The sequence below is a fragment of the Hypanus sabinus genome, chromosome 16 (assembly GCF_030144855.1).
Source record: "Hypanus sabinus isolate sHypSab1 chromosome 16, sHypSab1.hap1, whole genome shotgun sequence".
NCBI classification, from domain to species: Eukaryota; Metazoa; Chordata; class Chondrichthyes; order Myliobatiformes; family Dasyatidae; genus Hypanus; species Hypanus sabinus.
The window spans coordinates 77,085,855-77,102,298 of NC_082721.1; the positions used below are offsets into that span (position 1 = coordinate 77,085,855).

Genomic DNA, 16,444 nt, shown 5'->3' on the forward strand with positions numbered 1-16,444 from the left:
TTTGGTGGTCTCTGTTTTATGCTCTTGCTCAAAGCCTTGGCCATCGACAGAGCATTACAAAAGTGACAAATGGAGCCTGCAGTAATACCAGCCATCCCTTTAACTGAACACATTGACCTTTAATGGTGGCCAACAAAAAGCATTTTCTCATTTTGTGATGGACTACTTCTGCTGCACCATCTGCTGCTGAGGGTTCAGCCAGGATCCTACATAGCACTGAATGTCGATTAGTAACTGCTAATCTAGATGGTGATAACTGGACCTAAGCTCTTCCTTTACACCAAGTGTCCTTACACTACAGTCTGCACACACCTACACTCCTTTCGACACACATTTCTGATGCTGAACTTGGCTTCGTACTTGCTCACACTGTTCCCAGGCTTTCTACTAGTGCTTATTGTTTTTGGGTGCTCAGTTATTATTACCTCACCACCTATCACCTCCCAGCTTCTCACATTATTCCCTTCTCCCCTGACCTGGATTCACCTATCACCTGCCAGCTCGTACTCCTAACCCTACTCCCCGTTTCCTTCCATCATATTTTCAGATCTCTGTCCTCTTTCTTTCTAGCTTTCAGCCCAATAAATGGACTGTTCTTTTCCCTCCACAGACTCTGCCTAACCTGCTGAGTTCCTCCAGCACTTTTTGTGTGCTCCAGATCTCCAGCATCTGCAGTCTCTCATGTCATCTTTATCTCAGATCTTTATTTCTTGATATCATTTTTCTTTCTGCAGTGCCACTGAGCAGAACCCACAGAGAATCATCAGTTTGACTGGTATCAAGTGTCTAAGAAACATTCCAAAACCTGCACTTTGATTTTCATACATTCACACCAGTAATGTGCAGTGTAAAACATATTTAATCAAGGAATGAGTTTAAATGGCTTGAGCTTGCTAACCTTCTCCCACCTGAAAGAGATGATGACTCTCAAACAAGATCTCAGGCAATAAAATTCAATCTACCACTTGCTTTTCTCACCGGCCACCAAACCTGTACATTAACTTTCTGATTTGTACTCAAGGAGACCGTGGTTTCTTGCACCAATAACACCAATATCTTTCACCATTTAATAAACAATAATTTTTTTTCCTGACAGAGAGGGTGACCTCTCATTGTCACAGGGACAATAAGCTCCAAAGACAAGCACTTTTTAATGGAAAAAAAGACTATTTGCAGCAAGATACAAAAGGCTGGAAGAATTCAGCAGTTCAGGCAATATCTATGAAGTGAAATGGACAGAAGATGAGTTGGGTCAAGACTCTTTATTTGGACTGAAAGGTAAAGAGGAGACAGTCAAAATAAAAAGGAGGGGCGAATAATAGTAACTTATTTATAGAGCAGTTTTGAAACAGACAATGTAGCTCAAATTGCTTTACAATGGGATGAAGTGTAAACATGAAAATAAAATGCAATGTTAAATAAATAGGGTTTGAGCTGGCATTTAGAAGTATTAACTGAGTCAGCGTCCTTTTGCATTTTAGGTATTGAATTACAGAGTCTAGGAGTGTAGTTGAAAAAAAACCCGACCTGCCCATTATATTTTGAGGGGGATTGTTTAAATTTAAGAGACTGGCGGATGAAGACCTGAGAGCTTGAGCAGGATTATAAAACAAAAATGGTTCGTGATGTACTCCAGTGAGGATGGGAGTGATATGTTTCCCTCATCTTGGTTTTAATTAATAGTCTAGCAGCGTTGCTCTGAATGAGTTCAATAAAGTGGGGGTGATGCACCATCAATAACTCACACTGAGACGTAAGGCGAGATATCGGCTTTTATTGACTGGAAGAAGGAACCAGGAGTGAGTGACCACCACACTACATCCTGGAGACTGAGGCCGAGCATCAGGCCTTGATCGCCTTTATACAGGGGCCTGTGGGAGGAGCCACAGGAGCAGTCAGCAGGGGGCGTGTCCAGACAGGCACATAGTTCACCACAGGGGGGGAGCAAAAGCAGGCAGGTGGGTCCAAGTGAGGACGACTGTTAGCCAGATGGTGGGGGGGGGGGGGGGGGAAGCGGAGACAATGACATTGGTTGGGAAGTGATTGGTGGAAGTGACCAAGGGTGGCATATGATGGAAGCTGAAAGATGGATCATAGAATAAATGGAGGGAGGTGGATAGGGAAACCGGTAGGAGATAGGCAGATGACAGGGTGGGGGAGGGCTAGGAAATCAGCAGGGAAGGGAGAAGAAGAGAGGGGAAAACAATTACTGGAAGGTGGAGAATTCAATGTTCATGCAGTCAGGTTGCACACTACCTAGGTGGAATTTGTGGCTGCTGTTCCTCTCGTTTGTGTTTGGCCTTAACCTGGCTAGGTAGGAACCTGAGGAGGAATGTGTTGGTGTGGGAATGGGGAGGAAGTCTACCTAGCTTAATAAACATCTGCTGTAGCTGATCATCCTCACATTAGCATTTCCTTTCAGGGTGTGCTCTCTCTCTCTCTCTCTCTCTCTCTCTCTCTCTCTCTCTCTCTCTCTCTCTCATTCTTATTCAGTTTCTTCTTAAAGACACTCATATTATCCTTGTGCCAATAACCTTCCACTTTCTTTTCTTGAAGGGAATACCATGGGGAATTGCTTCAGTGGAACATCTTGGCGGTACACACAAATCATTTTCCTTCATGTGAAAGCACCATCCATCATCACAGATCCCCACCACCCAGGTCACACTCCCTTGCTGCTGCCTCAGGACTCGCACCACCAGGTTCAAGGACAGTTACTCCCCCTCAACCATCAGGCTCTTGAATAATAGGTGATAACTACACTTAGTGGCCCCATCATTGAAATGTTCCTACAACCAACGATTCTACCTTAAGGACTCTATCTCATTATCTCATGCTCTCGTTATTTATTGCTGTTTACTTATATTTGTTGTCTTCTGCACTTTGGTTGATCTTTCATTGATGTTGTTATAGTTACTAGTCTATAGATGTGCTGAGTATTCCCACAAGAAAGTGAATCTCAGGGTTGTATACAGTGACATGTACGTAGTTTGATGATAAATTTACTTTGAACTATGAACTTCTTTCATGAGATGCCAGTAGGTAGGTGAAAATTGATGGTTTAAAATCTCAGATGTTAGAGTTTTGGTAACCAACTGGATGAAGGGAAATGGGTGAAAGTGAGTAAATGTTATGAATCAACCATTGTCCCTGAAACTGAAATAAGGGCTGAAGGACATCTTATATTTCTTTATGACATGGAGGGAGCTAATATGGCTGTTTGGGTCTTTGCTGAATCCTCATTGCAATCCCCATCAATCCCCCGAATCTACTGTCTCTCAAATGCTCAATAACTCCCCCATAATTCTCCCACCACCCACCCACACAGTACAAACAATTTATAATAGCCAAATAACCAACTTGCACATCTTTGGGATGTGGGCCAAATCTGAAGCCCCTGAAATAAACCCTTCTGGTCCAGGGGAACATGAAAACTCCACACAGACAGCAACCAAGGTTCGGATTGAACCGGCAGTTGCAATTCCCTCATTCCTCTGTTCACTGGCACAAGAACTAGCTTCTGAAAATAAAATTCAGGACTTCGAAAAACTTCTTACTTTCTTTTGGAGAGCACAGTGAAAAATGAAGATGAACATTCCTTGGAAGGCATTGAAGGTGGTGAAGAGGTAGGCCATCACCATGGACTCCTCGTTGATGAACATCAGGCCAAATGCCCAGGTGAGACCCAGAAGGAAAAGCAGAGCGATAGCACCCAACGCCCATGACCTAGGACACAGCAAGAAGCAGCAGTTAGTTCCCTCACTCACAATTACGAGCAGTTTTCCCAGTTAACCCCAGTCTGCAATAGGGCAAGAAGGAATTGTTACTGGATTGTCTGCACCGCCTTTCAAAGTACTGGTGACAACTTCAGCTTGAACAGCAAAAAAAGATACTCGCTCATAAATGCTAAAACATCGCAGTCAGTGCCGATTTGAGTCCTGCTCAGAGAAGTCAAGTGTGCAGAAATGTCAAGAGTCCATTACATCCAGAAAGATGATGTGGTGACGTGAATGGTTTCTGCTGGGGGCAGGAAAATTTCAGTGCAATTGCTATGCTCTGCAGCAGTCAGGGAAACACTCCCCATGGTCACACATGCTATGGCTGCCACAGAGAGACAGAAACGGGCGGCAGCTGCCATAATTACATCAGTGCGACAGACGACCAAAGGCATGTTCTGTGCAGTAGGGGATGGGTGGGGCCAGGAAATCCACAGGCAATGATAAGAGCATGATTGGAGCTAACTTGCACTGACTTCTCCAGGTGTGAGAACCCTCACCAAGTGCAGCAACGCCACAAGTTTAGAGATCTCAAAGTGCATCAAAGCTATACGTTAAAATTATTCCTCTTAGACTCACACAAACCATAACACAATCCACAATACACCCATCCTCCAACACTGCTCCCCCCCCCACACACACTGATACCCCATTGGCATTCTAACCATTTGCCCCCTGAGAGGTTAATTCCCTTCCATAGCTGTTGCCTGACTTACTGGGTTCCTCCACCATGTTGTGTGTGTGCTCATATTTCCAGCACCTGCAGAATCTCGTGTTTGAACTTCCCCATATTCTTTATCCCTTCCATCGAGTCTCAACATGGAAGGAAGGGTGGGTGGGCATTTGCACTGGGGAGGGATTGAGTGCAATGGCTCCCCAGAACTGGAGACAATCCAAAACCTTCCTTGTAGACTGCCTCCACCCCCGACTTCCCTGCCATGGACAGAGAAATCATAAATGCATTTGGGTCGGAGCTTAAGAGGAATGATAGCGCCTAACAGCGACTCCTTTGCTTGCATCTTTAGAAACAGCTCTATTTCTACCCTTGATATCTTTGTTCTTCCTTTCAGGGTTCTTTTGAAGACCCTGACCTGGAGTTACACGCAGGCTTCGGTTCTTTGCAGGAATGGGACCCGTTCTCGGGGTTCGATGACTGGCCGTTATTCGACACGCCAAGGGTTTGGCCTGAGAGTCTCGATCATGTTCGGAAGCCTAAGATCTCGGGGCTCTGGAGACGGGCAGATTGAGGGTCGGTGTCACTGCCGGAGACTCGTGTGTCAAGCCGGAAAACCTTTCGCCGTGGGCCCAAAGACCCGAAGTCTTTGCGATCTTCGGACACAGAGCTCGTAAAAAGCAACAAAACGGACTTTTAAGATCGTGAACCAGCGGTTGGTTGTTATGTCTCCTGCTCGCTGTGAAAATGGGGGACACCTCCCTCTTCCTTGGCGGGGAGAGAGAGAACCTGTGGGTTGTCGAATTCGGATGAAATGCGAAGCTTTTGGGGTAACTTTGGTCTGTGTCTTTGCTACTGCTTAGCACATGCTTGGGCTCGGAGTAGCACCAACGTTTGTTTATTTTTGCTGGTGAGGGGAGGGGGGATCATTGCTCGCTGCTGCTTACACATGGGGGGGTCTTTGGTGTTCTCACATTTAACTGTCGTTCATTCTTTGGGGATGTTTTGCGAAGAAAAAGCATTTCAGGATATATATTGCATACATTTCTCTGACGTTAAACTTGACCTTTGAACCATTGAAATGTACAAACTGCCCTCGAACAGAAGTTGTATGAAAGCTGCCAGCTATGCTCCCTAACAGTAATGCTTCATGATTTCTACAATCTATTTGCATTGCCAAACACCATACATCTTCATTACTATGCAGTCACCTGCCACTTCACTGGTAAGGCGTCAGGTGAAGCTTCCAAAAGCAAATCTCTGCTCATTTGCCCTTTCGTTGTGTGGGTGTCCCCATCAGGCAGCATACAGAGCGGGAAGAGGACATGTAGTAAGTGGAGAAGCAGGAAACAATAGTGATGAGAGAGGTGGCAGGCAATGGCAATGCCATCCTTGTGCTTTACACATCACAATGCATGACACACAGAGTGCTGGAGGAACTCAGCAGGTCAGGCAACATCCATGGAAATGAATAATCAACGTGCGGTTCTGAGAACCTTCTTCAGTACTGGAAAGGAAGGGGGAAGACACCAGAATAAAAGGTGGGGGTGGAGGAGGGAAGGAGGATAGCTAGAAGGTTAGAGGTGGGTAAAAAGGTGAAGGGCTGGTGATGAAGGAATCTGATAGGCGAAGACAGTGGACCGTACGAGAAAGGGAAAGAGGAGGGGACCCAGGGGGAGGCGATACGCAGGTGAGTAGAAGTAAGAGGCCAGACTGGGGAATAGAGGAAGAAGGGAGGGTAGGTAATTTTTATTTTAAACTGGAAAGAAAAATCGATATTTGTGCCATCAGTTGGAGGTTACCTAGACGCAATACGAGGTGTTGCTTCTTCACCCTGAGGGTAGCCTCATTGTGGCTGTTGATGCATGTGGCACGGAGTGATAATAGGCACCAGCCAGCTGATGCAAAAGGATCCTCGTGGGTGTGCTTACAACAGGATGGGTCTATGCAATTGCACTGGCTCTGGTAACTCAGACAAAGATCATACATAGGCTGCCATTATGGCACGGCAGAATACGGATACACATGGAGAGGGTTTGTGAACTCTCGGGCCTGGCTCACTGAATGAAGGGGATGGCCAGGAAGATGGTGGGTTCTGTGTCCATTCCTTTCTGGAGGTTGTGTTGGGGTAGGAGACTGAAAACTCCATCCTGGAGATGACCTGTCCTTCTTAGCAAGGACTTGGTGGTAATCCGATTGCAAGTCATGCTCCAGTACTGGTGGCAAAACCTATGGGAAACAACTTAGGTCTTTCTGCTGCTCTGGAGTTTCACCCTGATCCAGTTGAGGCCTGGTCTCTGTGGCCTCAGATCCTTGGGAACGGAGATATTCCACCTGGCAACCTAACTGCGAAGCGAGCTAGCACTCACCGATTCTCCATGTGCATATGGAAGTAACCCATGAATGGCTTGGGGATGCCCGAGAGCAAAGGTGTGGTAGCCATGAATAGACTTCTCTCCTGCAGGAGCCACACAGTTCTCTTCTGCAGGAGTGGGTGTATGCGAGATCCCTCATCCACCTCCTCATTGCCCCAAATGTGCGGAGGGAAGTGAAGGTAGGGGCACTGGTCCATTTATTTGCGTTTATCAATGAATCTAGCCTTGGGTCAGGAGGAGGAGGTTACAACACAATAGGTGCAGGAAAAGGCTACTCCACCTCACAAACCTATCCTGCCATTCAATAGGATCATGACTGATCTGGCCTACGTCTCAATTTCTCTTCCTGCAAATTCCCCATCATACATAATCAACTGATCTTCCAAAAATTTATCTGTCTACTTTTTGAATTCCAGAGATTCACCTCTCCCTTATGAGAAGCTTCTGTGGACCTCAGTTATGAATGACCACCCTGTAATCTTGAAACTGTCTTTTCATTCCAGATTCTCCCACTGTGGCAACATCTACCTTGCTATCCATACAAAAATGCTGGTCTCGACCGGAAACATTGACAGTGCTTCTTCCTATAGATGCTGCCTGGCCTGCTGTGTTCCACCAGCATTTTGTGTGTGTGCTTGAATTTCCAGCACCTGCAGATTTCCTCATATCTACCCTGTTATGTTCACTTTAGATCTTAGATGGTTCAAAACAGTCATTATTTACTCTGCTAAACTTTGAAGAAAATAGATCTAATTTCCTTGGCTGCTTGTGATAAGATAGACCTCACATCACAGGAATTACTTCAGTGAATCTCTTTCGTACCACCTCCAATACTAGTATTTGGTTTCTTAAATAAGTGGACCAACACAGTCTGGAGTACATCAGCTCTTACCTAACCAACAACCTGTACAGTTTGAACAATACTTCTCCATTTTGAAACTCCAACATTATTACAGTAAAGATCAATAGCCCCATCATACTTACTATACCTGCTTGCTAACATTCTGTGATATGTGAACAAGAACACCTCCATCCCTCCATAGCTTGCGCATCTGCAACTTTCTCTTTTAATAATCTTGTCTTGCATTCCTCTTACCAAAGTGTATGACTTCACTTTTCCACATGAACTCCATTTGCCAAACTTTTGCCATCTCACTTAGGCAATTGCAGGATCCTGGCATCCTGATCATAACATGCCTACACATCTACAGTAATGTGCAAATGCCTTGGGCATATGTAAAAAATTCTGTAAAGCAAAGATACTTTCAAAATTAATGAGAAGTTTCTCATCATCGGAAAAAACTATAAAGAGCAGTAAACAATAAAAAAAAACAAAATAAAATCATTATTTAGTGACCACTCTTTCCCTTTAAAACTGCATCAGTTCTCAAAGATACGATGTTCTGCTGTTTTATAAGTAAACCGCTGGTAGGTTGTTCCAAGCATCTTGGAGAACTTGCCACTGTTCTTCTGCAGACCTTGGCTGTCTCACTTGCTTCTGTCTCTGCAGGTAATCCCAGACAGCCTCGATCGGGGCTCTGTGGAGGCCGTACCATCTGAAACCATATAAAAATCTAGGGTGCCCAAGACTTTTGCACAGTGATGCATTTCCATGTCATTGGCAAACTTGAATACCTTACATTTTTCCTTCTCATCTGGGCCATTAATATAAACAGTAAATTATTGAGGGCCAAGAACTGATCCTTGGGGCACTTGACTAGTTACACCAATACTGCCTGAGAAAAGACCAGAATAAAACAGAGTAGTGCACTCAGCTAAATGCATAATGAGCATATCTGTCCCTACCATCAGGGACAACCAAATGCAGAATCTTAAACCATTAGGTTAACAATATTATCACCACTGAACCATTCTGCACAACCTTAAACCACTTGCTTAACAATGCTATGACCACTTCAAATTAAAATGAACTTTTTTTGGTTTTATTTGGTTATTTGGTGATACAGAACACAGTAGACCTTGCCTGCCATCGAGCCTGCCAACACCCCACAACCCTGACAATGGGACGCTTTACAGTGACCAATTAATGTACTTTGGATTGTGGGAGGAAACTGGAGCACTAGGGAAAAACTGATGCTTCCCTTACAGAATGGCGCTGGAATTGTATTCCAAATTCCGGAATGCCCTGAGCTGCAATAACATTGTACTAACCACTACGCAACACGGTGTGTTTTGTGTTCTTTCTTGTAAATTTTGTATAATTTATGTTTAATGCATTTTCCTTGCAAACACTACTGCCAAGATGCTATTGCCTATGATACTGCTGTGTATAAATGCAATTGTGCCCATGACAATAAACTTGACTTTGGCTTGTTTACTCTGCTTTTCCTGTGATGATCAATCCTCGCTCCATGCCAGCACATTTCTATTTGCATTAATGGCGGAATGGTTTGAACATTGTCATATTGTCCATCTGCTGCTTGTCTGCTGACAGCATGGTGTTCACTATCACAAAGTACTTCTCATCTGAGCACTTAGTGAATGGAAGCCCTAAATGTGGATTATTCAAGCCACGTGATACAGCTAATAGCTGCCTGCACATCTATGAATCTCGTAAATCCCAGTGCCCAGTGGAACACTGAAATCAAGGCCATTCTGAAATCAAGAGCTCAGAACATTGGTGACTTCTTGATCAGTAGTCAGAAATAAGGCAGAGAGGTGACTGGCTAGTCTAATGCAATGGTTAGTTATCAAGAGGTTGAATGTCAACGTAGCCTTCACCTCCACAAGGTCATCTCTGTTGCTATACATTCTGGAAAATTAATCCTGCAAAATTCTAGAGGCCCAGGCATGATGCATCAATTCTGAAGACTTGCTGCCATTGGAATCCTTGCTGATGGACATTTCCATTGCTCCTGTCTCAGTGATTGAGTCACCTATCATGCCTTTAGCCAAGCCTCCAGCTGAAAAGTATTTCTGGCAGTTTTCCCATTGAGGCAACTCAACAGTTAAATTTGGCATCAAACGCTCCCACTTTGACACCAGCTGTAGATTATGGGAGGTGTGTGAGCATCCTGTAAGAAGTTCTGAAGTTGTCTTGTGGGCTCTCCCAACAAAGTACTCCTCAAACTGCGAGTAAATCAAGAACAGTACATATTGTATTCCTACTTCTTCCAAGACTGTTCCATAGCAGATATTGTCTGGATCTTTGAGAATTAATTTATGTCAAAGGGGGCTGAAGCTTGTATTGCATAATAAATAACATCAGTAGATGTGCCTCTGACCCTAATATTTATTCCAGGTGGCCCAATCCAATTTTTAGACGCTCACAAGTTGCTAGAGGAACTCAGCAGGTCAGAGTTGAGTTGAGTCGAACATGCTGGAGTCCGGTTGAAGGGACCCAAAATGTCGACTGTCCATTTCCCTCCCTAGACACTTCCTGACTTACTGAGTTCCTCCAGAATATTACATGTTGCTCTTGATTCCAGTATCTGCAGTCTCTAGTGTTTCCGTCTAGGCACTGATGTCTGTGTTGCATAAACAGTAAAGATCCATGACTTTATGACACAAATCCTTTGCTAAAATGCAAAGCCAAGCTGATTTCAGCACACAGAGGCTGACAGTATAACAAACTGAACCAGAGCTACTGCAAAGAGTGGACAAGACAGCTTGCCACCTCTGGATATTCAGCCTCGTTGGCTGTTGTAGCTCCTCAATACACCTTCAACGATAAAGGAAAGGCTTGAATCCAGACGGATTCAATAATTCTCAAGGAGTGGCTACATGGAGAAGAATGGCCCACTAAACAAGGGAGCACTTCCTCTGATAGGTAGGTAGGTATAAAATTATGGCCATCAATAGAGAGAGCAGTTTTTATTGTTGAGTTGGACAACTCTAAACTTCTCGAAATCAAAATGGACACAAGGCAAAAATGTCTCATATACACCAGAAAATGTGTTCAGTATTTTCCAAAAAAACTTCTATTTAGATGGCAACTTTATGGGTAAAACTTCCTCATGCATGGGAGTATTATCAGACAGCATCCCACACACTGTCACACTGTAATATAGAAGTAGGTGACAGAAAGCTTTGTCAAGAACGAAAGGTTAATGCAGCAAGTTGTGGAGAGATAGAAAGGTGGAAGGGGGCTTATGAAGCAAAGCTAGTAGTGAGGGTGATAGATGGGTAACAGATCAGAATGAAATAGCTGAGTTTCCAGCTAACAAAGCCACAGGTGAGTGCTGCAGCAGATGGGCTGAGACAGGAGTACCTTGGAAGTAATAGTAGGCAGTTTTGCTGACATTCTAAAAGCAGGGAAAGAAAACCGATGTTTTGTGCATGTTGGGGTGAAGTAATAATTGACAATCTAAATTTTAGAACAAATAATCCTGTTTTGCCAAGAGAAACATTTAGATCTAGTTCTGCAGACTAAAATATTGCTGTAGTGTGAAGAATTAATCTATCAACCTAACAAGGAAGCATTAGCTAGGTTAGATGGATGGTGTTTTTGATAGAGCAAGATATAACTGAGATGTTAGATAGATACTGACTCGCTCTTCTATCACTGATAGAATCTGCCCACCTTTATCAGGCATAATGAACAAGTACATTTGCATTCATATATTAACTGCACATGAAAACAGAAGAATTCCAGTTGCACAGGGCATGAAATGGCATAACTTTATCCCGATACTAGTACATTATAATACCACCTCCAAGTTGTGCATTATCCTGGTTCAGTCCTTCACTGCCACACACCACACATAGCAGCATTTTGGGAACACCATCAGCACACAGGCGGCAATGGTGTAAGTTGGATCACTCCCACCCTCCCCAGGGCTACTGGACCTGAGCACCGCATTCCAAATGTGCCAATGATTCCACATCCTGAGGAAGGATTTGGAACAAAATACTGGGTCTGTACTACTGACATGGGAGCTGTGAACATTGGGGTTCATTGAACATAAAGGATTACAGGAGCAAGTCATCGGTCTTTCAACTCACTCCTCCATATGGTTGACCTCAACACCATTCCCCATACTACTAAGTTCTTTTAGTACTAATTTTCCTCTAGTTCCCAATTTTTCATCTCCTTTCCCGCACACCCTCTCCAACCCCTATCACCCATTTTCACCTACTTCCCCCCCTCCTGTTTTCATCCATTTACCACCCACCAGCTCTCCCATCTGGTTCTGGTTCCATCTGCCCTTCACCTCTTCCCCTAATGGTTCTCATTATCACCTCACTGACCTATCAGATGGCAGCACTAGTAGTTTATTACCCTGCCAGCTGTCACTATCTTCCCTTCTCCACCCAACTCTATCTGCTCTTTCTTTTCCTGTCTCCAACCATCATGCTCCCACCTCATCCTGCCCATTATCCTTTGTCCCTCCTTGGTCCACCTGCTGAGTTGTCTCACCCCTAAGTTTCTCCTCTTTACACTAGCTATTTTCCTTCTCCATTTTCAGTTCTGATGCAGAGTTTCAATCCGAAATGTTGACAATTCCTTCCCTGCAACAACAACACCCCCCACCCCCCCAACTCCCTAGCAGATGTCTCTGAACCCACTGAATTCCTGCAGCTGATTGTTGCTACAGATCCTAGCAAATTCAGTCTCTGGTGTCTCCAGACATTTATCAATATCTCTTTTGAATGAACTTAAAGACTGATTCTCCACAGTTCTCTGGGACAGAGAATCCCAAAGATGTATCACATGAATAAACTTCTTATCTCAGCTTTGGATGCATTACCCTCGTTCTACGACTGTGGCCCCTAGTTCGATTTCATAGCCTGAGGAAGCATCCTGCAAGAATTCTGTAGGCTCATACAGTGACTGACCATCCAAGAACTTATCTTGTGAATCTTTACTGCACTGTTGTACACAAGTGCATCCTTGTGTGAAGAAAGAATAGATTCTAAGCAACTTGCTTTGTGATTCTTGGTCCTTCAGTTTCATATGGGATTAATTATATCATCCAGCTAAATAACCTGTTCTTGCTTATCAGAGATGACTGGCGGCATAGGGAACATGTTTTCTACCTCTAGCATGTCCAATCCCTTAATAATCTTATATGTTTCAATCAGATCCCCTCTCATCCTTCTAAATTCCAGTGTTTACAAGACCAGTCGCTCCAATCTTTCAACACATGACAGTCCCGCCATCCCGGGAATTAACCTCATTAACCTACGCTGCGCTCCCTCAATAGCAAGAATGTCCTTCCTCAAATTTGGAGACCAAAACTGCACACAATACTCCAGGTGCGGTCTCACCAGGATCCAGTAGATTTCAGACTGGCTAAATGTTTTGTTATTCATGCAGCAATCCAATATTTATTTATTTTATTTCTTTATGTTTACACTTTGAACAGAAGGTTTTTTCAGAATCTAAGCAGACCCTTGAGCACCATGTGGATCCTGATATGAGAGACGATTTCAGGGACTCATTAGTAGTGTAAGGGAAGGGACAGTCACCCACTCCAGTTCCTGTGCTCTGAAATTCAAGGTCACTGTTCTGGGGTCACAGTGATGATTGTGATAATGTAACAGGGTGGATGACTGTATTGCCTCAAGCCTTAGCTCATGTTTTTACCCTGGAAAGGTCAGTTCTTATCCTCTGCCCTGTCCTCCTTTTATAGTGCAGTATCTGGAGTAGGAATTGGGTGACATAGCACTATAGGATACAGGAGATCTTGTTCTTATATGGGATTTTTATAAGATAAATAAGACTCACTTTCCTGCTACTTCTCCAAACCTTATATTTATTTCCTTTTTTTAGTTATTTAGCCTATCCCTTTTCTAAAGTTATGATCAAATGTGACGTAACTGCCCTTTCCAGGAGTGCATTCTGTATCACAGTGCCTCATCACCATCCCTGCTTCCTTTGGCAATTATTTCAATCTGATTTCTCTGATCAATAAATGCGCCCACCCCATTCCTAAAATGGATACAGTTCCACTCCATCTACTTGACCAAAAAAAATGATTCTGAAGCTCTCTACGGAATCTTGCCTTCACGGTTTCCTCTCCCTCTGCATCTTGCATATACTTAATCTCCTTGATAAATGCAGCACTCCACAGACAGAAACCAATCATTCCTGGAAATTCTCTCTTTTGTGCTCACTCTAAGAACTTAATATCCTTTCTAAAGCACGGGGGGAGAGCTAGTTATCAAATATCTTCTGTGGTCATTCAGTATATTATTATTCTATAGGGTAATTGTAACTTGTACATTAGGCCCATAATTAATCTCACATCATCAATATTACATGGGGAGGGGAAGAGGATTGAGGAATAGGTACTGATAGCTTTAGAGAACAGGTGAGCATCGGTTGCTCTAGGTTTGATACTGTAACACTAGATCTTACTTCAGAAATGGTTTGTCGTCCTCATATCTACAGAAGCAAAGAAAAGAGGTTCCATTAGAACAGGCACCATTGGCAGGAAATCATATCAACACTTGTACAATGACTCTGTGTAACCCAAGTTTAGTTGGACAGCATGAAATACCTGCTGCATGATGGCCATCTCCGGCAAACCCTATCAGGAGTAACTCTTCCATATGATGAAGAAAATTGCAGGAGTGTTCAAAGGGTGTGACACCTTCAATTAGTGTCAATATTGTTGGCAATGGCACTTGCATTATTGGAAGATGTGAATGCATTATTTCTGCATATTTGGGGTAAATCTGTACTTCTGGAGTTAGTACCTGGTCCTATGGGCTCCTTTCTCTCAAGTACAAATGAAGGTCATCTATAGGGGAGACTGATGATCAAATAGCTAGACATTACTGCATTGAAGCTGATACTTCTGCTCAAGTCCATGCTGCTCTTCATAAAATGCCCCAACAACTCTTCTCGTTTCTGTCTTTATGTCTCCCTTGTAGTATAATCTGACGTTCCCTTCCACCATACTGGGCTAGTTCTCTAAACTGCTCCCTATGGCAGAGTTGCACATTCTCTGGCTCAAAAAGTTTCTTTTCTCAATATACATGCATCATCATGTGCATTCTATCAAACCCTTTTCGAGTTCAATGAACCTTGATCAGATCACCCCTCCCTCATTCCTGCTCAATCTTTCCTAACACCAACAAACTTTCAGTTCTGCTAAAACATTTTCAAGAAGTATATAAAAACATTGATTTAGAGTATTAATTTTAGAACTGTTAACATGACTCCAAATATATCCTGACATAATTGGTTTGGATTGTTTTCACTCAACTGTCAGAGACTGAGGAGGTGATATGATGGAAATATATAAAATTATACAAGGCATAGAGAACGTAGCTGGTCATTCTTTTTCTCAGGTGCATAGAAATGTCAAATACTAGAGAGCATAGCTTTAACATGAGAGGGGAAAAGGTTAAAGAAGATTTGTGAGGCAAGATATTTACAGAGAGGATGGCAGTGCCTGGACTGTGAAGCCAAGGTAGGTGGTGGAAGCAGATATGATAGCAACATCTACGAGGCATTTAGACAGGGATGTGAGCAGGCAGGGAATGGAGGGACATAGACCATTAATGGGCAGATGGGACTAGCTTAAATTAGCATCTTGGTTGGCACAGACATGGTGGACAGAAAGGCCAGTTCTTGTGCTGTGATGTTCTACGTTCTATGCCTGGAAGCTGTGTGTGCTGTGGTGAGGGTAGTTGGTGTTACATCCCAAGGACAAAGTTGTAGGAGTGTGGGACTGGCTGTACAGGTGGGTTACGGATAGCTAGTGTATTTTTCTCTGAGGAAGGACTCAAGGAACTGTGTCAGAATTTACAAAGTGAATGCTGGCAGACGATACAGCTAAATATCATCGCCCCTGGCTTGATTAACCCCCTCAGTGCAGTTATATCCTTGCAGAGCCTATAATTCAGTTTTCAAGATGCACAACTTTCTGGAGATGCCAGGGTGCAAAGTACAAGAAATATCCAACCCTTCTGGGGACACATAAGAAGGAATCTTCTTTCCTTTCTTTATTTTATTTTGAGATAGAGCATGGAATGTATCCTTTCGGCCCTTCGAGTCATGCCACCCAGCATCCCCCCAATTTAACCTTAGCATAATTGTGGGACAATTTACAATGACCAATTAGCCTACCAACTGGTATGTCTTTGGACTGTGGGAGGAAACCCACACGGCCATTGAAGGAGGGTACAAACTGCTTACAGGCAACAGTAGGAATTGAACCTGGGACGCTGGTACTATGAAGTGTTGTGCTGCCCAAAGTCTCAACTAAAGTTTCTGGACCAGAATCCTTCTGGATTGAGTGGAGTACAGATTTTACATGTCTTGTTTGGTTCCTTGACATTGGCAGAGAGTAACATTGGTTGGGGACTGGAAGCAAACATTGCTTATTAAGAGTCAGGCTAACAAATAAAACCTTTGTGCACATTATAGAGCTAAGCAGGATATGGGAGAAGAAACCTTCTCTGAGATTGCAGCTGGAAGCTATTTGGCTCACTGTCAACACATTGACTCATTTGGAGACCTTTGCAATTTGCCTCTCTCACTTAGTCTTTCCCATGGACTCATAAATATTCACTAAAGTTCCCCAATGGAAGTAATCACGGTATCTACTTTCAGCACCTGCTTACACAGTGTATTCCAGATCACAGCAACTTGTGCAAAATACTGTGATCTTTAATCATTTTTGGCTCTCTTTAACTTTAAGTGG

At 43.5% G+C, this 16,444-nt stretch overlaps 1 protein-coding gene across 1 annotated transcript in view; it reads right to left on the minus strand.

The window, feature by feature from the left end:
• The window catches only part of LOC132406466 (adhesion G protein-coupled receptor L1-like), a 693,646-nt gene that overhangs the window by 17,234 nt on the left and 659,968 nt on the right, over positions 1–16,444 (minus strand). The window contains exon 20 of the mRNA XM_059992184.1: positions 3,558–3,726. Coding sequence (XP_059848167.1) covers positions 3,558–3,726 — 169 coding nt within the window. The remainder of the gene's footprint in view (positions 1–3,557; positions 3,727–16,444) is intronic.